The 23,868-nt window shown below is 41.9% G+C and overlaps 1 protein-coding gene across 2 annotated transcripts in view; it reads right to left on the minus strand.

Moving 5' to 3' along the window:
• Nucleotides 1-23,868, minus strand: part of PLEKHM3 (pleckstrin homology domain containing M3) — an 80,119-nt gene that overhangs the window by 40,060 nt on the left and 16,191 nt on the right. For both annotated transcript variants that reach the window (XM_021555341.2, XM_021555340.2), the window contains exons 3-5: nt 22,645-23,580; nt 10,896-11,041; nt 6,052-6,245 (exon numbers count right to left, since the gene is read on the minus strand). In XM_021555341.2, the coding sequence (XP_021411016.2) occupies nt 6,052-6,245; nt 10,896-11,041; nt 22,645-23,580 (1,276 nt within the window). The remainder of the gene's footprint in view (nt 1-6,051; nt 6,246-10,895; nt 11,042-22,644; nt 23,581-23,868) is intronic.

Raw genomic sequence — 23,868 nt, forward strand, 5'->3', positions numbered from 1 at the left:
GGTGTTGCTAATTCTTATAGTTTTCTTCAGGCTTTTGATTTTGTATTTCTTTGGAAATCTTAGCTCCTGGAAGTTTGCTGGGAAAGAAGAACCCAAGCTTTCCAGCCAACAAAAGTTACTCAGAAAAGCAGAGCTTTGGGAACTTAGTGACTTTAAAGTCAAAAGGTAAAAGTAAATTAATGAATTTAAACCAAACCAAAACACTACTTACTCATTTAGTTCTTGTGGCATAATAATTCTATGAGCTTATGGAGAAAAGCATGTGTGAATCATTTCACATTCATGAGGTATGAACACTTCTGGTTATGTTCTGGGAACAGTCACTCCCACATATCTTCAGCCCACACTAAGTGTTAGATTTATTAGCAAGCATATCCAGGTAAGGTATTATTTTATGTTGTTAAGAAATTCCCTAAGAGCACCCCTATGTTAAAACAGTTACTCTTATCATCCATCAGCAATCCTGAACCAGTTTATAAACTTCCTACTGAAATGCAGTACATGAACTCCCTCTCCTTTGTGGTTCCTTGAGCAAGGTTACAGTAACATTGTGAAAGACAAGAATTACTACAAATCTAACTTGTCAATCAAGTACCACTGTTACTAAAAGCAGAACAGAGAATTAGAGACACAGTTTCATTTTGAAATCAAATTAGTTTAGATCCACCAATTAACTTAAAATTAAGAAAATGGTCTTTGCTTTTGTCAGGCATTCTTGAACCTTTGCACTTTGCTGCTGTAAATTCTGATATAAAAACACAGCGATAAAAAGGGCACAAGTCATATTTAACATGGTGTCCACATCTAACAGGAACTTGTTTTTAAATAATTGTTTTTTTGAAAGCAACTTGGTCTCAAAAGGTGAATAGAAATTACCATTGTGAAAGAGATGTAATATCATTCATCTCTTTGACAAGGAGATTCAGGTGTGCCCCCTAGACCGTAAAACGCTAATGTGAACTGAAAGACCCACCTGTCTTCTGGAAGACTTCCCATGTAAAGCTCTGACAGGTTCCTCAGCTGGATGCTTACCATGGTAGAGCATTAGCTTGTGCTTTTGACCTTCCCTTGACATGAACAGACAGCAGCACTGCCTCCACCCTGGCTGCACTGGCACACATCTCAATGCTTCAGCTGTTTGCTGCATCTAGTTGAAATGAAAGCTCAAATTCCACCTTAACACCATCCCCTCAGTTTTTACCATGCACTTTTTAAGATGCTAAATTGCAAGATCCTGCATGCACATTTACCTCTTCCAAAAGAGAGCAGACTTGAAGCGGAGAGGTGAAAGTAGTCTGTTTATATGAGCTCCACCAACAGGCAATTTTATTTCAGCTACTGCAATGACTACACGCATGCAGGATCTAAATAAAACAACAAATGGCTTGTGCATACTTCTCTGCATTTATTTTCTCACATTTCCTCACATTGGGTTGTTGTTTTGTTTTAACACTGGCTCCTCTCAGTAAATATCCTCTGTGAATGAGTTTCTCTCTCAGCCTCTTTCCAACCACCCATGCAACAAAATTTCTTCTTCTGTTGGTCTTGCCATTATCTCAGAGCCCTGAAACCTGTTTCTTCTGTTTCTTCCCTGCTCAAACTTTTTTTTTTGCAATTTACTGCTTTCAGAACCTGCTTTGGAATTTTCCACTCCCCAAATGGCCTAAACATTGCAACGAAAATGGAGAGTCTCCTTCAACAGTCTGGAGATGACTTAATGACCTTCTGTTGTCCTTGGTCTGAAAGATGACATAGCTCCAGCTTCACATACATGAGGTATTTGGAGGTATAGTGATTGCATTAAATCAATCAGTATTCCTGTGATTTGTTTAGACAGGTTCCCCAATTGCCACACAAATATTTTGAAAGTAATCTATTCCTGTGTCAGAAGTGGTATGTCTAAGGCCTCACTGTAGGAAGTGACAGGCCTCTATTGTTCAGCATAACTGAATTTGGGCTTGTTTCACCTCGTGCTGACAGACCAGCAGGCTCAGCCATGACCACACGTCTGCAGCACTGAAGGTGCACCTTTAACCTCTTGCTGCTATAGAAGACCAAACCAGAGCCTGCTAAGTGATGCACCTAGTGCATCTAGTGGGGTAAAACTGATGTATTGCTGCTCTGGAGCTGTCAGACAAATGTATCAGATCAAGATGAGTAACAAGAGGGAAGTTTTCCCATATAGTTCCTCACCACAATTCAGATTTACTTATACAACAAGGGCACTACAACAAGCACTAATGCATAAGGGAATGTGCTGCAAAACACTTACCTTGTGTCACTGCCATCTGTCTAAAGTATCTGGGCTAGCAGCACCTGAACTGCGAGTTTAGATGTACAGCAGAGAGAGCAGAGGGCCCAGAAGGCTCCCCCGATGGAGCTCGAAGGCTGGCCTAGCTTACCCTTCCCAACAGTAGATATGCAGGCACCTGAACCTGAACACTACCCCAGAAATCATTCTGACAGTTCCTTCACTTGAAGAATGTTCAATCATGACAAGAACAAAGCAAACCCAGAACAGAACTTGCATCATTCAGCACAGTTTCATAGAACACCCTAATTATTTAATGGACTCAGAGATTCTGTTTCCTTCCCAGCCATCCATTTTATTGACTCCATCTTGGTTTGTCTGGGCCATTCATTCACCATCTGCAGGTGGTGGTGGGATATGTACAGCTCCACTTACACTAATTCTGTGCTGGCTCTAGGTTTCAGTCTTGTATGCCTCTGTATGAACAGCATCAACACAAGCAAGGCAATAAAAACAAGTGAGAACTTGCTCAGTAAAGACAGTTGAGGCAAATTATGTGTTGCAATACTGAGGTGGCAGTTACAGTTAACTAGGCATAACAACATCCCTTGTAAAACAGGGAGCTCAGCAACGGGTTGGGAATCTCATCTGGCTACCATCAGAGGAACACTGCTGATATATGCTGGTGGAGGGCCTTATTTCACCTCCCTGCCAAGTCCATGTTCCTTTCTTTTTTTTTCCCCTGCACATATAAAAGCGTAGAATCCAGTGGAGCAATAGGTGAGAATAAATCACTATAACTGACAAAGACCATTTTTACTGTGAGCCTTCTAACTACTTTAAGGATTTCTCTTGTCTTTTCCTTCCTCCCTTTTTTTCTTCCCTTCTTTCTACTTTTTCACTTGAATCTTCAAGGTTCACAACGTAGTTTCAGTCTTGAGCTCCCCGCTAGATGCCAAGTTTCAAAGTTCTCAAAGTATCTATCTAGGCACACCAAACATTATAAATAACATTTCCACATTCAAGCTAACTGGATCCTGAGCTAACCTGGTTTATAGCCATCTGGAATGCTTCAGAAAAAGTGACTGTAAGCATTGTAAACAGTTTTGTCTTCACAGAGGACACCAAGAGTTTCCAACTTCATTGCCATCTTCATTTTGTGATCTGGGTTGAAGAGCAAGGTATAGATTTAAAGTAGATGATAATGCAAATAGTATTAATAAAAGAAACCTCAGAGTGATCTGCTTTTCCCTAATAAGGCAGGCTCTATCAGTGTCCCAGAGGCAGCAAGGTGCCAATACAATTAATCAGTCTGTTTTTAGTTCTCTGGAGACAGCAATATTAACAGTTTGTTTCAGTCTGTTTATATAGGTCTGACAGGTCTTCAAGATGCTGTGTTCACTCTCTTGTGATTAATAGTTATTCACATACTAAGGTGAAGACCAAGCAGAAAAAGAATGTTTTTAGAGGAGGAGGAGATAACTGGATTCTCTCTCTCCATCTTTCACTTTTAATTAGGAAACAGTACTAAATTTAGGAATGCTGTCTCACCATATTGTTTAAACTCCTCCTTTTCTTGCAACTTGCCTCTGGGATGAGCCAAAGGAAAATTTAAAATCACATCTTTTCTTTGTTTACTTTTCAGCTGGGCTTCATAAAGTCATCACATTGGCAGTGAATATCCACACTGGGATACTAGATAAAGGCAGCAAAGCCATCGGGAGCATTTTGTGCAAGGAATAAATCCTTAAGGGAGAAGAACTTCCTTCTTCTCATCTCTGCAAACCTCTTAGGGAAGATCTGAGGGAACAACACCAGTGTCACCTCAATGGAAACTTCACAAACCAGGAAGAGCTGGATTCCAAGGTGTGCATTGTACATCCCTTCAGGGATTTTTATACTTGTAGCAAGTCTTATAGAACTGGAGATGCTTCCCCAGTACAAAACCAAATCCTTCTTGGGCTGGGGTCCGTCTCTCCATCACACAGCTTTAATTGGAAATGGTGTGAAAATAAGAAAAAGGAGCATTAGGGGCATTGTTTCCCAGTTTCTCCTATCCATTTCATTTTGACACAGGGATGTCTTCTCTCTCCTCTCTGCTCCAAGGAAATAGCAGGCTCACATTTCTGTGATACATTTTGTCCATTCTCTCTTCTATTTCCTCAGCAATTATTATCTCTCCATTTTGGAGGCAGATTTTGGGTTGTTCCTCTTTTGTCCTAGTTTCTTCATTAACTCAATTTCCTGAGATTTCTTTCTTATTTGAAACTCCTTCTCCTGGCTTTCCCTCATCCCTTTTTTTACCTCTAGTCAATTGAATGCTATGCTATGCCTCCTTTGAACTCCCTTTTACTGTCTTACCCAAGTCCACTGAGTTCCTTGCCTCTGTCTATTTTAATAAGAGAATTACTTTTTTCAATACCAATCAGAAAGCATAATTTTCTTTCCTCTACTTTCTCTGAATAACCTTCAAAAATCTTACTTTCTCTTTAGTTTTATTGAAGAGGATGGCATAGAAAACCAGCTCTGCAAGAAAACACCATTTCTCTGGAATAAAAGAAAACCATCCTATTTTTTAAAATGCTGTAAGTTGCCCTAGCAAATAATAGGAATTGAGTAATAACACACAAACATATATTAACCCACAGTGCATCTGACACAAGAACTCAGCAATGCTCTTCATAAACCTGTAGCTGTATCCTTCTCCTACTTGTTCTAGGTTACGTCAAAGCAATGACATAGGTTATGTACCCAACAGCAGATCAGCTCTCCTTACCTGGGATAAAGACGCTGGTGCAGCCTCCTCCCCCTTCCAAAGAATTCAGGTCCCTAGAACACTGTGTTCAAAATACAGTCATTGATGTCACCTGCTTCCTTGCCCTTTGGCAGCTCACAATTTCAAAGCAATGGCTTTCCTAATTGAAATCTTGTCTTAAAAACTGGGGTATACAATGCTTACAGATCCATCAGGTCAGCTCCATGACCCCAGGGCCCCTCACTTCCCAGTATGGCATGGGCAAAAACATCTTCCCATCCCTTTTGGAGATCCACACCAAAAACTACTTGGCCTTTTTAAGATCACAACAGTGGCCTGACAGTTTTAAGAAAATTGTTCACTTGTTAGAAAAATGCAGCAGCAGCTGAATGGACTAAGACATAGCACTTCTAAAATGAAGTTCACCTTTTATAAAACTCCTGTTTTCACCACAGCAAACTCAATACGAAACACCTTTTGCTGTGCTGTGACCATGTATTTGCCAATAAACAAAACATTCAGTGCAGCCATCTCATGGATACTGGCTGAGCAAGAGACCAGCATAAATCATATGCTGGGTCACGTGCCAGGAGACTACATCTGACCTCTGCCTTTGGCTGAGGTTATACCACAGAGGAGAGCAGAAGTCTGGAAAGGTGGTTGACTCTGGGCCCCCTCATGCTTTGCCACACTGAGGTGTTTCAAAGGTCTCAGCAGTGGCTACCTCACTAATGCCATGGCAGGGGGCATGAGGTAGCAGATCTGACTGAAAATACTCACACACAGCCAGAAAGACTGAGGTGGAGTGAAAGATGCTGACCACAATGTGTGATGCCCCAGGGCTAATAGTTGTAAAGAACAAGCTCAGATATTCAGACCCTAAAAAAGAGGATAACCCAGCTTCCCAGGGAAGTCAGATACACACACATCTTTCTCAATGGGTAATGCCTACAGAACCAGAGTGTGAGAGGAAACAAAAGAGGCAGCAGGAGAGGCAACATGCCAAAGCTCCATCCTTGTGCTGTAGGCTGGCTGTGGCTCTTACCTTCTACGCAGATCTTCAGCCACTGCTGCCCTGCAGCTGAACAAGTAGGCTCGCAGGGATTTTAGCTGCTGTCTCAGGCGGACAACAGTTGCCAGAGGTTCAACATGATTGTACAACATGGGATTTTCCTGCTGGATATCAATTAATGGTTCCTCATAAACATATTCCAGGAACTCTTTGGCTTGCTTTGATACCTAAAAAATAAAGCAGTTTAGTCAGGCTTTTCTCCAAACTCTTTTTAAGCAGATCTCCCCCTCTGTCATCTGTCAGCTATTCTATGCATCTGAAAACTTAGTCTGTTACCAATTATAAATGGAGACAAAGTTGAGAGAGATCCAACTCTCTCTGCTAATAGTCAAGTCAGACTTCATAAGGCCCTTTCAAATTGCATGTATGAGATAGCTACTTACCCAATGTACAGTGATATCTGCAGTCACATATACTTTTGCTGCACAGTAAAATAGCTTACTGTATTTTTTTAAAGTCTAAAATCTGAATAACCAGTTTCTTCCCTGCTAGTATTTTTCTGTTTGTTCACTACTTTCTTTTTGGCAAAAGGCAAGTTGTTGTGCTTTTTAAAATACAGATAAATAAAATGGAATCTTATTGCTATTACTCCCAAAGTTCCATCTGCAAGAAGTTTTTTCATTATAGTGCCCTGTTTTATCTCCACCTGCAAAAAGCTACTGTAGTCTCAATAAATTAATGAGACTCTTGTTCCTTAAGCGAAAAGGCCAAATTCCCTCTCATTTCTGATTTCTGCATTTTATCACAGCTGGAAAAGAGAAGATGGGATTACATTAAATGAGCTGCAAATCACCTGAAACTCTGCTACAGAAATATTACTGGTTCCACGATTCAATTAGTCCTCCTGGACTTCTAAGTCAATGTTTACACTGAGACAAGAGAGAGATGAGTTAGGCTAACAAAAATAGAAAGGGCACACATGCTACAGCCTCTTGAGATTTAGAAAGTTATTTCCCTTCTGGTGCTGTAGGTAGAACAATACACATCCTTAAAAATTGCACCAGTTCCAAAACCAGCACGAGTCACTAGCTACTGACAGGGAAAGCTAACCCCAAATGTAAGCTTTTCACAACATTTAATACAACCCTAAGAAATATGCCAAGGCCAGCCTTCCCATAAATAACTACACAGATAACAAGATGTGCAATTTTAAATATAGCAGAATATAACTACACAGGTTTCCCAGGCCCTGAAGCTGTATTAAATATCCCACCTATTTACATTAAACATCCCACTATTTTCTTTTTTTTTAATATCCTGCATGTACAAAGAACTATGCCATCTGAGTGGAATCAGAGCTAATGTTGCAAGACAAGCACCTCAGATTTTGTAGAACAAAATTTATCAAATTTTATCCAAATTTATTAAATTTTTTAACAATAGCAACATTGATATTTTATTATGCTTATTGCAGTGCATTAAAAAGCTGCAGTTAAACGACCTGCTTTTACAATCATTAAACATCTGACTGCAATATCTCAGCAATCCCTTGACAACTTCCATATCTATAATAATTATTAGCCCTCTTCCACCAATGAGCAAATCAAAGCATGTATTCCATGATTCCTGAGGAGGTGTGTGAATGCTTGGCACATGAGTGACTAGCTCCTCCCAGCAGGAGGACCAGGTGCTCAGGTCTTTGTCTATCTCCTTGCTTTAAGCCTCTGTTGAGGTGATGGGCTCCTTACCCACCTCCCCTGCTGTCTTGGGAACTGGAGGGTGGTTCCTGTCCAAATATTGCACCCACACCTGTACCCCACACTGTGCATCTCTCCTTAGGAATTAGGAGCACAGAAACAAAGAGGTGCCAAACTGAGGTCCCCTGTGTAGCTCTGCCATATGCATGCACTATGGGGACCAAGTACTACTGTGCAGCCTTTAAGGAGAGAAGAGCAAAGCAAACCTTTCCCTCTCCTTGCCAATATAATGCACCCATGAAGTGCTGATTGCAGGAAAAGTGGCTTTGCCCAGCATCACTGGCTGAAATAGGTGTCAGTCCATTCTGCATGGCTGACACAGGGACACACATCTTGTAAAATATTAACTCACGCTGCCAAACACAGCAGTGTTACAAGAGGCTGAAACAGTCTTGAAACAGGAAGGGTTGGACAGTCACACAAATTCATTATTTTAGTACACATCCTAGCATACTCACAGTCCCCAGCTTTACTGGGCAGTAAAACAATCCTGTTAAATCAGCCAGAGGAGTGAGAAGATGCAAAGCACAACAGGGTTTCAGCTTTAAATGTCATAAAAGGATGGATGCTAACATTTCCAGACTTTTCCTTTCTAAAGCCTGCAAATTTACAGTTCAAAATTCAATTTACCATATGTCAGCTTCTCCTGAAACTTTCTGGCACAGGGAGTTCATTCCCTACTGTGTTTGTCTGGCATTTTGTGTAGTCTGAAAGCCACCTGAAACAACCAGCAATATTTAGAGGACTTTGTATGCAAATAGAGAAAATACTTGGCCTAAACAAAAGTAAGAAAGAGTGTTCACAAAACTGCCTTTTTTCTTTTGCCTTCACACAAACACATGAAAATACAAATATGAAAACAGTAGGAGACATGGGGCAAAAAGTGAACCTGGGGACTGAGCTGCAGCTTTGGTTTGACAGAAGAAACATGTCTAACTGCCAAATCCTTTCAAAGAGCTTCTATTGCAGCCAAGAAGATTTCTCTTTTCCTACCCATATGCTATCAGTTATTAAGTGCATTGTTTTTCAGGATCCTGGGTATGGGAAGAGACAGCTCTAGAGAGGTTTATTGTTTCTGATTTTCATGACCTGTCTTGCCAAAAGCAGACAAGAACCTCTCAATTTCCAAACTTAACTGATGCCACAGCTTATTTTACAGCTTCTCCTCAGACGCTGAGCTCATGTAATATAAAAAGAGAAACATGCCCAGTTACACTCTAAAAGCTTATGTCCTACAGTACTTTTTGGTGCTTGCTTTACCAGAAACAGGACAGACCCCAGAAACCCCTGAGGAGGTGGAGAATAGGTGGCAGTGGAAAACAATGCAGGTTTGCAAACTCTTCATTCAATTTTGCTTCCAATTTGGTGGACTGACAAACACATTTCAGACTGTGAAAAACAAAGATGCTTTTGAATCCTGGAGCCCTCTCTCAGTCCTGACCATCAAATGTGGTATGTGCTTATTTCCTGCAGGACCTCTTTGGGGCGTGTGGCCAGAAGTACAGCCAGGAACACATCCCCTCTGCAGAAGCTCCACTTTCAGGCAGTGCTGTGCCACCTACAAGTGGCAGGGCAGTGTGCTTATCTTCGCCTTTCCTCCCTGCCTTAGTTCCTGCTCTAATGGTTGGGGATGATGCTGTTTTTTCCTACCTGAGGGGTTGTGTTCCTTTCTTAAATTCACCTCCTGAGCACTTTCACACAAAGGCAGGTAAAGCAGCTGCACAGAATTTGCTTCCATTTCCAAAGCACCTCAAACTTGTTCTGTCTACAAAAAGTGCAAAGCTAAATTTCTCACTATTACAGTGAGGTGACAATAGATTAGGCTTTCAATTAATGCTTAAGCTTTCATGTCCTGCTTCTTTTTGTGCCTCAGCTGCCTATACCACAGGAAATAGACTAGAGCATAGTTTTTATGCTGCAGGTTTAGAAAAAAACCCCAGCTAATTTTCTTGGCAGTATTATTGACAGACAGCTTGATATGAGGTCTTTGCCTCACCATCCACCAGCCCCATATCAGGTCTGCTTGTACTACCATGTGGTAGCAAGTTTAGTCCTTGGTAAAAGCATCCAAAAAAAGAAATTTTAAATATTCCTAACTTCTAGGCATGGGAGGGCTTTTTGTCTCCACACCCTGGAGCTTTGCAACTTTGAAGAATCTTGCATTTCACAGAGCAAGACTATAATTTTCCTGATAGCAGGCTCTGGCTATCTTTTAATAATCTCCCCATCTGACAAATTTTCTTCAAGAGACCTGCTTTTCCTCTAATAGAGCATTTACTGGTTATTTTTTTCCTTTTCAAATAGCACATAATAATAATATTTGCAGACACAAAACATCAAACAGCCTCTCCTAACAGTGGCTGCTAGGTCTGAAGCTCTAGCATGGTCTGGATTCCTTATGAGTTTGTTATTCTTTCAACATATACTGCCTGAGATGGCAAAACAACACTGTTACTGTGTTTGCTGGTATAATGCTTTGAGGCTTGTAATCAGTGCCTCTATCTAGCAACCAGCCACTGAGGCAGCAGCAAATAGCAGATTATAAAAATTTTAGAAAAGCTCTTGTGTGGCAAGTGAACAACTGTAGAATTTTCTTGTTATGTTACTTTCATCTATTTGGTTCAATTAAGTGCTAAAGCAATGTCCTTCTAGTGTCCTCAAAATGCTCATGCCAAGAGACAGGACATACTGGGCCTTACAAATACTGCATTTGGTAAGCAGTTTCCTATAGGTATTTCCACAATTTAGCATCCATCAGTAAACTGTGCCAATCCTTAGTCCCTGGTGGTCATGAAACAGGTACTCCTCAAAGCTCCAATAACTACAAGAATTAGAGCTGTTGTTGTGTGCTACCTCTCCCTGTCCCTTGAACAGCCAGGTAAGCTATGATGAAAAAGATACCACCAAGAAGGAGGAGCATGGCTACCCCTGTGGAGGAACACCTTAGATCTGGCCAAGGAAACTGTGATGAAAGCATGTCTTGTTGAGAGACCATGGCTCATTTTGTCAGGAGGGACAAAGGAAACGGTATGAGCAGTCAATGCCTGCAACCTTCAGACTGTTGTGCTTCTATCAGCAATTCAGCTCACCTGCTAGCACTCCAACCTGCAGGGAGATTACCTTGTGCTTAGAAGTGTCCCAGTTGTGAACCAGCCGTGCAGGGATAAGGAAGCTGTCATCCACATGGCAGGTGCTGCAGTAATACCATCCACTGTAGCTGCACACCTTGGCTTTCCCATTGGACAGACCTATGGAGCGTTGACAGCCTAGAGAAAAGAGAGGAGCAAAAGTCTGGGTTTATACACCAAGCCAGAGGTACACATTCAGCATGGAGTCAGAAAAGTATTTCTCTATTTGAGATCCTTTTAATATTTTATTTATTTTACCCAAGAGACATTTCTCATTCCATAAGAAAAAATTTATAAATAATTATCAGTATTCTTGGACTAGCACTAAAAAGCACACACTAACTTGGGCATCTGTGACAAAGAGTTCAAACAGCAGTCAAAAGATACTTAGCACTTCTCAAGAAACAAAGGCAGAACTTGCTTGTGAGACACTGGGCATTTAAAAGCCATGGCCATGTGAAAACCATGGCCTGAAGCTTAGACAGGCCACATTCTAAGGTATGCTTGCTCCAGAGAGCTCCCATTTTCCCCACATTGCCTGCCTGCAGGAGTGCAAGCCAGCTCCTGCTGGCAGCCAGGAGGGATGCTGACTTGGCAGGTAAGACTCAGCCACAGAATTAGCACAGCCAAGGCAAAACACAGTCAGATCATGAATAATAACTGAACAGCAGTCACACTGAGAATGAGTAGTTCTTTACTAGCAGTAGTGACACAGCTCAGTTTCCAGCAGGGTTTTTTTTTTCCTTACAATTGCATTATTCTGTATCTTACAAGGTCTGAGGTCTGCCTGACACTTTTTTCACAGTTAGATCCCTTCCCTCTTCCTCTCCCTAGTGTGGAGTCCCTGGGGAAAAACAATGTATTCAAAAGCTGCTGCTGTAGCTGGAAAGAACTAATGCAGAGATCTCCTTCACCTGACCACCTGTTTCCACAAAACACATAAAAACTCAACATACTTGACACTTCTGTCTTTCAATAGTGACTAAAATGAGCCAGAAGGTTCATATTATATTTGGGTAGATGGCTGAAGACAGACAGCACAGTCATATTAAACAACCTACTCAGGAAGTAAGGTTAATAATGTTTGGGTAAGATACATCATGTGGTTGTTAATAACACCTCTAGACACAGCATACATTACAGAATTTCTGCTTCTCCTTCAAATGCCAGTGTCCCCATATGACATTTATAGCTTCAGCCAGAGCACCAGAGCTCAACTCTGACATGTGCTGTATGCTCAGTCTCTCCTGCAGCTGATTATAAATACTGAGTAGCAGAATCCTTGTACATCACTTTTACTGCAAAAGCATTGGTTAAACAGAGTTTGTCAGACAGAGTTCAGATAGAAGTCAACTGACCGATTGCTTTCGTCAATATAATTAATTTCATTTAGTGTAATTATGTGACTTCTCCAGCTGAAAGCATCTCTTCTCTAGCAGAAGTTACCCTGATTTGAGGAAAGACTGCAGTCAGCTGTTCTAGGCACAAACTGAGCTCCCATTTTCCCACATCAAATGATGTCACTATTTCCCCCCCTCCAATAAAAATAATTGGAATAACCTACCAACACAATTAGCTCATTTCCACCTCTTTCACACGCCAGAGCCATTTGGCCAAGGATTCTCTGCAATACACACTACCAAGTGAATCAGTATGGGACATGTCCTGTTTCCATCTCCTTCTTCCCCTGCCCTTTTTTTTTTTTTAAGAAAGGACATGCAGTTTCTTGGAAAAAGTAAACATATAAACTGGTCAGTTGATAAAAGAGATAATTATGTTCCTATCTTCTCCTTTACCCTTCATAAGACCAGAACATAAGTATTAATGAAGTTCTAGTGGTAAAGCAGTGTCTGAAGGCAAATAGTCTCCCAATTCAATGTCACTGAAACCTTATAAACATTCCCCACTACCCAACACTTACTTGTCTGGGGATGAGGATGGGACAGGACATACTGATTTCACCTAACTAGCACCATGCATTCCACTAGCTGCTACCTTGTCTTAATGCCCTAAATCCTGTTAGACTGAAGGTAATAATAAGAAAAAGTTCAATTTTAACTGCCAAAATTCTAGACTAAAACATTTGCAGTTGAGAATTAACCACCTTAAGGCCTAATTTCTTGCAGCCTCCAAGAACCAGAAACTCATTCCAGTCCCTGGAGACAGTTTTCTCAGGAAAGGAGTGATAAAGCACAGAAATGCTGAGGGGCTTCTCTCCTCCTCCCTATATCCAGCCCACAAGAACTGAGGTCTCCTCTCAGGGTGAGGAGAGTCTCAGCAATCTTGGATGCCCTTCATCTTCAGAAAGGGTGGTTTTATGAAGAGGAGGAAGTGGAAGAAATTCGTACCCAAGCAACATGCATTGCTTCCTCGCTTGTTACAGCCCTCTCCTAAGCCCACATGTGTTCCCTTGTTCCTCTTTACACCTAGTATTTTTCATTCTTCATCATATCCTCAAGAAGATATGTTCTGTAAAGCTACATTACAGTTGTGTAGCTGGGGTTTGTTAGATGATAATATGGTGCTGGCATCCACTTTACATCTTCCTCTACTTTCCAAGCTTTGCTGTTTGAAAATCACCATCTTTTCTATACCTCTCTGTTGTGATTCATAATGATGGCTATTTCTACAACCCTTTCAAATCAAGTTATCAAAGCACTGATTTTCTTTGATGTTATGCAGTTCAAAGTGGTGTAGCGTGACAAACATATTTCTGTGGCATAGACCACTTATGCTACTATGTTTTTTTAAGATGAAAAAAAATAGATGAGAGAGAAAGAAGAGGAAGAAGGAATAACCATTGGCTTAATGACCTTGGAAATCCTGCACCTGGGCATTCAGGAGCATCAACTTGCCATGATGTTTACCAGAAACAAAGCTAGTACTGATTCCTGGCTTAAAACTCTTGAGCACCTCTCCCAGCAGGACAATCAGATGTAGCTGACCACCTCCGAGATGGATAACACAATTCAACAGACAGTTTAGGGTTTGGGAAGGGACCGTATTTGCAGAGAAAACACTTAATTGCCTACATAACTAGAAAAAGCACCTTGCACAGGATGGGAGAAAAAAGCAGCAGAACTTTCACCAAACCTCTCTCACCTATTCCTAATGCTCACACAGAATATTATCTGTATAACATCTGTACAAAGGTCCAGCAAACCCAGATCCTAATGTAAAGAGATCATCCCACCCTAAAGAATGTTACAGAGCAAGCTACAGAGGGAAGAAGTGTAGCTGTAAGGTATACTTAGCAAAGAGAGGGAAGGAATCATCCCAAACCTTTCATCATGGAAAATACAACAAAACAGCCTTGGAATCAAGGAAAGAAAATAGAGGTGAGAAAAAATAGCAGCAAGAAAGTGCTACTGGGCACAGATGAATCTCCCTCAACAACATTTCTGTGAGCAGAGCAGGAGTATCAACATCAAGAGGCTCATGTCCAAGTGTGAAGCCTTCAGGAAGAAAATAGTACAGAAGGTGAGGTTAAAAAGTTGTAACAAAACTCTCTCCTTGACTTAAGGTGGTAGACAAGTATGGAGGAGGAATCCAAGACATCTGAACACAATTCCTCTTCTCTGAAGCAGGGAAAACACCACTTTCAGGTTGCTATATACTCTTGTGGTCAAGGAAGACACACACAACTATCCTTTTTATCCAGATACCTTTAATCTTTTAGCAAGAAAAGACTGGAGCAGCTCCACAGTGAAACAGAGAAAGTGAAAGACCAAATTAGAATCAAGTACACAACTGTTTTCCTTATTCAATAAAGTTCCTTGCTCGGTAACAGGAAAAAGCAAGTCCCTTGTGATTGTGTGCCATAATTAAATCTGTGACAGATTAGCTTAGAAGCTAATTCATTTAGAAACAACATACAATACAAAGAAAAGAAAATGATCCACAGACTTCAAAAGGCTTGCAGCTTTATAAAGGCATAAAGCAGACTAAGCAGAATGAACACAGCAACAAATTTTCAGTGTTAGATCAGACATACAACATTGCTCTATCAGCTCAGCACCAACACAAATAAGGTGAGAATTACTTCAGTTGCTTATCTTTGTTCCTGTGCATCTATTCCAATTCAGTCCACCACGGGAAAACTCGAATTCACAGGGAAGACACACTAACAGTCCAACTCGGTTCTCTCTTATGTCTACCCAAGTTTGCATTTTGCTTTGTCCTTTTCCCGCCATTACTTTCCAGAGCAATTTTATTTTAACTAAATAATTAAAAACTTATAAACCTCCAAGCAAAGTCTGACACTACTCACCTTGCCTACATTTTCTGTGAGCTTTTTATAAACTTAAAAAAAAAAAAAAGACAACAAAACCTTAAGAGATTAAAGTAAAAAAAAAAAAAATTCTGTGTTGAAACCATCTGGTTTTGACCTTACCAAGTTATAATTACCTCAGCAACATATAAAACTCCTATCATGTCATCAATGTACACATTTATTTTAATTATAAACTAGATTAGCTTCTCCAGAAATAAGGAAGGGTTCGTACATCCAAAGGATGGCCCAACTGTTCCAAGTCAATGGAAACCTTGACTATCAGCTATAGCTCAGGACTAAGTGCTAAAATAACAGACTTTCCATCTTCCTTAGCACCATTTGAAGGTACAATGCCTGTCTTTCTTGTCTTACACATTCCAGTTTAGCTGACTTAGCCTACCAGTGCAGGCTTGGTGGCTGCAGGCTGAGGAGACTGGACACTCCAGAGAGTGACCCATCCCACCCATGGGAGATGTCTCACAGGCACCCAGCTTCAGATCAGCATTCCAAGGAACATGAGAGGAATTATCCCCTAGGAACCCAGTCTTTCTTCAAGCAGCAAAGATTGGATTAGTGTAGACATCCAATATTTACATGGCTGGGGGTAGGTAGATTTCCCCTCTTGAGTTTCATCAGAAGATAGGCTCTTTTACCTTTTATGTCAAATTCTAAGAGGCGGCAAAGTTACATTCTTCCCAGAGAATATGCTCTGAGGAAATTACAAAAGATTTGAAGATACAGTTTGCACATAGGCTGTTGTTTGTGACCCTTTTAACACATGGCCAGCTTGCATTCTCCTACTGTACATTTTCAAATCCTTTCCCTGTGTTTGCAGGACAACAGTGCTGAGGAATAACACCATAAACCTCAAACTAATCTGGTATACCTTTCCCCATGCACTTATAGGATTAAGGGTGCTTTGTTTAGACTCTGAAGTGTTCCCTGACAGAAGGAAATGGGATCTACCATGGACTTATTGATAGGATTCAGTAATTCACCAGCTCTTGGGTCAGGAATGGGAACTGAACACACTCTCTGGGTCAGCTCTTGAAGCCTGCCTGCCAGCTAGAAGTAAGGAGATAATGTAAGCATAATTAATAACGGCATTCCCACTTACACAGTCAATTACATTCATATTTGGTTCTACACACTGAGAAGGCAGACTGGAGAACAGGGCAAAGAGCAGGCCAGCCATCTGTGTGATCAGAACTGGTGCCAGCACCCTCAGCCAGGTCATTTAGCAAAATGAGTCTCTACGTAACCCAGTTTTCATTTCTGCTCCATAGTCAGTTTGAACACCACTTACTCCTGCACTGCTCACTCCTTGACTTACACTGAAGGCTACCTGGTTTGCCAAGTTTCATTTATTTAATACAGCATTAGGATACCTAGAAATAACCAGCTCTGTTTCTATTTGAATACACAACTGGTTTTGTATCTCCTTTTAAAAGAAGAAACAACTGTGCACTAAGTGTGGTTACATATTTTTACCAATGCTATTTGGCTGAATTTCTTCTTGGTCACACATCACTATCTCAGCACTGCCTCGGGCACATGAACTATTCAGATTTACACAGCACAGGTACATGTCAGAGACTATAGATGTTGCAGAAGGCCAGACCGAGAACCTAAACCCTTCCTAGCAGTTGGCCTCTGGTTTGTTCTGTAATTTCTTTTATATTGCCCCTGATTTGATCCACACGCAATAGTTTTGTTAATAATACACAGCTTTGGCATGTGACAGAAGAGGGAGAGCCTTGCCAACACACAAAATGTCTTCATTTTGCAGCAGTGGACCCTAAAGCAGCAATTTTCCTTCAGTGTTTGTCCCTCAAGGCTGCACATCTGCAAGGACATTCTGATGCTAAACAAATGCACAGTGCACTTCACAGGACTATTTTTCCAGAGCAGCATTAGAAGGGGCTCCCTGTGATGTGATGACACCTTCGAGATGCACCCATCTTTGCTACCTCTTCTCCTCTGTCAAATTTTGTTAGAATAGTCAGGTAGATCCAAATTTTATGGGACAAGAGTAAAACTGAGCAAACAGCATTGGGACATAAGCTTTGCTTTCTTAGAAAACTAAATTAACAGCCATGGCCCAAAACAACTGAGGACCCTGCTATGAACTGCAACTGCAGAGAAAGTATTGTGCAGATGCCAGTGCCTTTCTGGGAAGGTAAGGTCTTTAGTCACAAAAGCTGGCTTGACTGATTTAAAAGATGCTAGCCCAACCAATAAAGCTCTCTCTTGCACATAATTCCTTAAGAACCTCTGGGTTCTCCAGAGAAGAACTGTGGGGCTGGTGTATAAGTGTTGGAGTTTTCATGTCTGAAGAATACTTCCTTTCGTCCAGACGTAGCTTTTTCCCATCTCAACAAAAGTGAGACTTGGACATTTAGACTGCCTGATTTGGGCATTCTTTTCTTTTAACTCTATACCAAAAAATCTCTCAAGATTAGTTTCATACAACAAACGGACAAAAAAGGTCCCCAGACAACCAAGAGTTCTTTGAGGGTAGTGGAACTCACACCTAGCACCCACAAGCCAGGAAGAAACAAGGCATAGCTGAGAACAGCCTATGCTTACAGTAGAGACACATTCAGACCCAGCAGAACTGAGCTCACAATAGTACAATAAATTAGCATGTACCAAAAACCTGCAGAGTTGTTGACAGGGGAAGATTAGAGCAATGGGGTCACCTAAACCCACATAGGCAGAAAAGGCACCCTTCAAGGCTGCCAGGGGGAGTATGTACATTCATCAGCCAAGACAGTTATATCAGCAGTTCCTCTTGCAGGGCTGAGACAAAAAAGTCACTTAAACACCAGTTGATTGCAAAGTGCACATCAGGGCACAGAGCAGGCACTGAACTGATCAAATACTTATCTAAACTGCACTTCCAGGCAGCAGCAGGCCAACCCCAAACCAAATCCCATGAAGGTGACAATCTCACTCTGTGAAGGTGCCAGCCAAAACCCAGAAGGGTGAAGGACACAACCTTTACCAGACAAAGCTGATAGTTTTCACTGTCACTTCCTCTAGTCATGCCATCCTAGACTGCACTGAAGAACTCATCAATGAAGATTAAATGGCCTCTGTGATCATAACTGATCACTGATAAGCAGGTTTAATCAACCCAAGTATGTGGTATCTTCCAACCTTTACCCAAAATGTGCTGTCATATGGCAAAGTACTGTGGCCCAGCACACTTGTTTTGAAACACGTAGGTCCAGGGCAAATAAAGTGCTCCCTGCTATAGGAATTCCAGTTACCCTTGTTTGGAAACACTCCCCCCACTCCTCCCAACAAGTCAGTGACCTTGTTTAAACATGGTGTATTTTCCAAATACTAACTTAGGCCATGCATTTTTCTGCTCAGCTGGTTTAGAAATCCCACTGCTAGCAGTGGAAGTTTTACTTTTAAATGAATAGAAATAGGGCCTGAAAGTCACATACAAGACTAAAAGACTAAAGCCTAAAGTGAAGATACCTAAACAATAAAACCTCTACAGTGCAAAACATTCCTAGGGGATTTTACAGAGTCTCAAATACAGGGAAGGTAAAAAGCTGCTGAAGCCTTGGAAGAAAGAGATCAATTGAAATGAAACCAAGCACAAAACAAATACAGCACTTAGAAAAAGCACAATCCTAAAAGCCCTGGACAGGTGAGGACAATGGTTATTCAGAACTAAAATGTGACAAGAGTGCTAAAAACCTTCAAAAGGACCTTATGGTATTTTATTATTGTCCTGCATTTTCTAGGTTTATCCTCTAGCATTTTTATTTCAGTGACATGCTACAAAATAAGCACTGGGTATAACAACTGTTCACTAAGGATTTGCTAAATTCAAGGATGCTTCTCAACTATCTGTATTTGAGAAGTTTCAACTGTAAGGCTTTTAGAGAAGTTGAACAAAGTTGACATCACACATGACTATTTAGTTTTGTTTTTAAATTACACTTGCTGCCTTGCAATCTATTAGGAAATACTTTCTTTTCATTAAGGGAAGAAAAAAAAGGAATTTATTTTTATTGTAGTAGTGACTGATTCCAGACCAAGGGACTGAGATAGAGCAGAGGTTGCATGACCCGTGCATGTTGCACTGGGCTGTCCCCCAGCTACACACAGGATCACAGCACTAGGTGCAGAATGATTCCTTGAAAGACAACAGCTCTCCACCTGCGGCTTCATTCGACAGGGCTGCAAGCTCAGGAAATAGCACATTCACTAACCCTGGCTTCTCTGCACCTAGTGTTCAGCTCAGCCAGCCAAGTCATTCAAGCCTAATAGCAGTATTTATCGTTTTGGCAAGTGAGGAGACATGGAGAAAGCAGGGAGGAAAAGACAGAAGGCACCCTAGAAGAGAAGCAAGGAAAGCCAGACAGACAAATGAAAGGGTGCATTTTCCAGAAGGCAGAAATTCCCACATCCATTAGGGCTTACTGTCTAAGTAACAGAGTTCCTGGCAGACACAACTGACTTCTCTAGAAAAAATGTCTGTTTTAATAAAGGTCAGGGGGAAAGAAAACAAAAGGTGAAACAGAAGAGAGACATCGAAAGAACAGGAGCTATGCAAAAACAGGAGGCAATGGCAAAGGCCATTTGTCTTCCCCATCTATAGAAAAGTGATGCCCTGTGACAAAAAATAACGATAATGAAGGACACCTGGAGATATTTGCTCCTTACAGACCTCCAGGAGAACTCCTCCAGGAGAAATGCCTACCTTTCCCTAGAAGCTTTTCTCTAAGCCAAAAATATAAATAATGGCCACAAAATTAAAAGGGTTTATAAACTCCCTGCCTCTCCACTGCGAATCAGTGGCCTGTTCAATCATTTTTTTCAAATTACAAGTAATGCCCTGCCCTCTGCAGTAAAACGGAGTTACAAATGTGGAGAAAAGCTTTTGTATCTGCTGATCAAGCAAAAGACAACTTTTTTCCAACTGCCCTTCTGACTCCAGGGTATCAACACTTTGTCCTCCCTGCCCCACGACTACATCTGACACCACCGCCCTGGCTTCTATCACGGGTTGAAAAGCGCTAGCCAGACTCCAAGATAAACCTGTCAATAGCGAGGCACAGACATGCACATTCTTCCCTACCTGCTTGTGAATATCAGCTGTTTGTCGGGGACCAATTCCTTAAAAAGCTTTTACTGAGGAAGAAAAGGAAAGGGGGATGCCAAGAGCATTTCAAACAGGAAAAATGGGGAGGGGAACCCCACAAAGACTGCAAAGAGAAAATAAATTTTAAAAAGCCTGTCCCCATCAGGTCCTCCCAGCAACCTTCTTTATCAGAGGTTCATTGTCAATCAATTAGCCAAGGCAGCAGGGGTCTGGAGGAAGGGGAGTAGCTCGAGAGACAATGGTCTGCCCTGTTGTATTACTATTTAATCGCTTTTCCTAAATAAATAAAGCAGCCCTGAGGTGCTGTCATGTCAAGGGAATTTATAACAAAAAAACCCTTCATTTTTCATTGGTCATTACTTTTCCTTCCCTCCCACCCCTGCAGGACTAGAGAGGGTTATTACTGTAGCCGTAAGTTCCATCTTTGTGTTGCTTGCCTTTGATTCCCACTCGGACCTTGCCACTTTCTGGCACTAATTTGTCAGGCTGAACAAAGGAGGGATTTGTACCTCCTGTAAGGTCTCAATTAGGAAAGGCTTCTGCTGTATTATGTGCCATTGGGACAGGACACAAAGACGGTAATTACAGGAATTTGCACTAAATGGCTGAAGAATTCACAGCAAAACTTTTCTTCCTCCCCCCTCCTCATCTTTCCCCAAGCTTACCCCTCCCAGCAGCCCTGGGGAAAACCGCTCTCAATGCCTGCAAGCTGTAATTACCAACAGCAGGCCCCTCAGGTTAAACAGCAGCCCGAGCCCGCAACGGCACAACTGCCTGCAGGGAGCAAGGAAAAGGAGAGAGGCTCAGCTTGCCTGTATCCCTCCTCAGCACAAACTTTCCCGAGCCAAACAAAGTTTCCCCAGTTTCTCCCAGTTATAACTAAAATTATTTATTTCTCTGCTCCATGGTAAAAACTCCAAGTTTCAGAGAGCCCTAAGGGTCTCAGGAATGGCAAAGGACTCACTCCTACAGAAAGTGCTGTGAAACCCTCGGGAACAGAGAATCCCAGTGACCAGCTCCCCACAGACCCTCCAAACTCAAGATGATTTTCTCTGCACAAGAACATTTGTTCAGTTTGGCAGACTAAAAGGAGACCACAGGAGTGTTGGAAATGCCTCAGGTGTATCAGGAAAAGACATCATGCAACCCTAGTCAGAGCACCTTATTTTTGTGGGGAATACATGAGTGAGTGGAAACTAACCATCCCATGCTCAGGAGAGGGAATCCATCCTTTCCCAGAGAAAAGTCTGCTCCCATACTACGTAAAGCAAGAGTAAAGTCTGTTTCACACTGGAGACATATATTTTGTTGCCATCCCAGGGGCCTCCTATTTTCGAGGAGGTAATTGAAAATATTCACTTGAAACTCTCCTAAACCTCAGTCAGAAGATTAAGCAAAATATAAAACAAATTACATCAAGTCATACAAATGTGGCCAAGAACAGAGCTGGATTCAGGCAGAAGCCCAAATACTGTGACCAAATCATTAACTGCAATGATGCCAACCTTCATGATGCTCCAGCTGCCACGTGGGTGCCATGCACTGTGGAAAGATGAGCAGGAACATGACCTCCAGAGAAGGACAAACCCAACTGCACCCACAGACAATTTTGAGGGCAGCCCAGTACTTCTAGGGCACAGGTACCCCCTGGAAGGGATTCAGGCCAGCCAGCAGGTCCTGGGCCCAAACAGATACTCCCCAGGGTCATGTGTGGCTTCAAAGCAACATAAGACCCACACCCCAAAGCAGCATGGAGAGGAGGCAGGACCATCACAGCTCCCGTAATACAAGAGAAAAAGTCTCCAACAGAGCTTGAGCTGACAATTTCTAAGTGAGTGTAACTAAAGCAAGTCAGAAACTATAGTTTAGGCATTAAGGTGCCCAAATTTGCTCCACACAGGTGCCCTTTCTAAAGTAAAATGACAATGAACTGCATTCAGACGTGTTCTCTCTATTTTCACTTCCTTCCCAAACTGGATAAAAACGTGATCTTGCCTACAAGACTAGAGTCAGACAACAAATTCAAATCCCTTTGATTCTGCACCACCTTTACAGTGTCCTGAATCAAGAAAACAGTTCAGCCACCCTTCAGGGCAGCCCTGGCCCATGTAGTGCTGTATGTGCAGGATCTAATGTTTCAGCCCTGCTCATCAAAAGCAGATGAGCCTCTGAATATCCCTTAGTTTTTTTTTTCCACATTTGACAGAGAGAAAGGCTAACTACAGCCACAGTGAGAGGCAGGGAACAGCTGTGCTGCTAAAACACGCACATGCCCTTTCAAGTGATTTTCTTTTCCTGCAGAGGGGGTGTAGGTGCAGATGCTGCAACCTGGCTGCTCACCTGCACACTTGAAGCTCTGTACTGTGAGCCCTCTCTCTAGAGACAGTGTGGTCAGGATGCTCAGGAAGCTGGTGGTCACAGACTGCCGCTTGGTCTTGCTAAGATCATTCCCAAAGGGCCGATCTCCAGGTTTGTTCCTAAGCGTCACCTGTGGGTTTTGGGTTAAACTTCGAGTAGCATTGGCTGCTGCCTTCAGCGCCTCCATCCACTCCTGGGCCCTCTGACGGGTCTCTGCGCGCAGGCGCAACACATCTTGGGGGAAAATGACCTGAAAGCAAGAGTCACAGCCATCCTGAGTATCTGTCTGGACCGACAGGCACACATCCACATTGTAGCTCAGCAGGGGATCTTCATCAAGCCTACCAGGCTGGAATGCCATGAGATAAGACCTGTTCAAGACAAAAGTAAATGCCTTCCAGTTATTCTGGACAGTTAACCTGTAAAGAGTCCCTGATTTCAGAATATTTTGGTACTCTTTAGTCTTTTCAGTCAAATTCATGGATAGGAAGAGCTCCATAGGTTTCTCTAATAATCCATTAGTTTGAGAAAGCCCACTGTTATTTTCAAGCTTTGGCACATTCTCCAGTTTCTCCTGCTGTCTTGTAAGAGCAGGCCCAGAAGCATGCACTGCTTCCCAAAGTTTCTGCCCCCAGTCCAAAGTCTCCCACGAGGACTCTGCCTTCAGCTGTAGCTGTGAGCCGTCTGACAGGACAGTGTCCACCACCTTGGTTTCACTGCCACCAGTAACAGCCACCCTTTGAAAACGCATGAGTGGATACACGGTGGGAAGAGTCTGGTTGCCACTGCTGTCCAAGCAATACAGGTACAGCTTGTACTGAGAGAGTTCAGCATAGCAGGTTTGCCAGTAGCTGTCATTGTCTCTTCTAACTTCCAAGTATCCCTTCTTCAGAAGATTTGAGAACACTGTCTTGTATTCTGGAGGAAAAAAAATAGAATATTACTATAATTTTTTTTTAGTTGTCTCAAATTACTAAATCATTCTGGCTTCTACATTTCTCCTACCCATACATGGCATATCTGAAGATAGGATCACAGAGAGAATCCTCATGTAATAGGTTCTGATTATTAAACACAAGGATTAACTCTACTTTTGAGCCACCCAGAATACAGCACTTTTTACCCAGAGGTATTAAAACACCTTAAAAAAAGGGAACAAAGAAACAGAGGGACAGAGAAACAAAGCAATTTTCCTAAGATATCCAG

The sequence above is a fragment of the Lonchura striata genome, chromosome 8, assembly GCF_046129695.1.
Source record: "Lonchura striata isolate bLonStr1 chromosome 8, bLonStr1.mat, whole genome shotgun sequence".
NCBI lineage: Eukaryota > Metazoa > Chordata > Aves > Passeriformes > Estrildidae > Lonchura > Lonchura striata.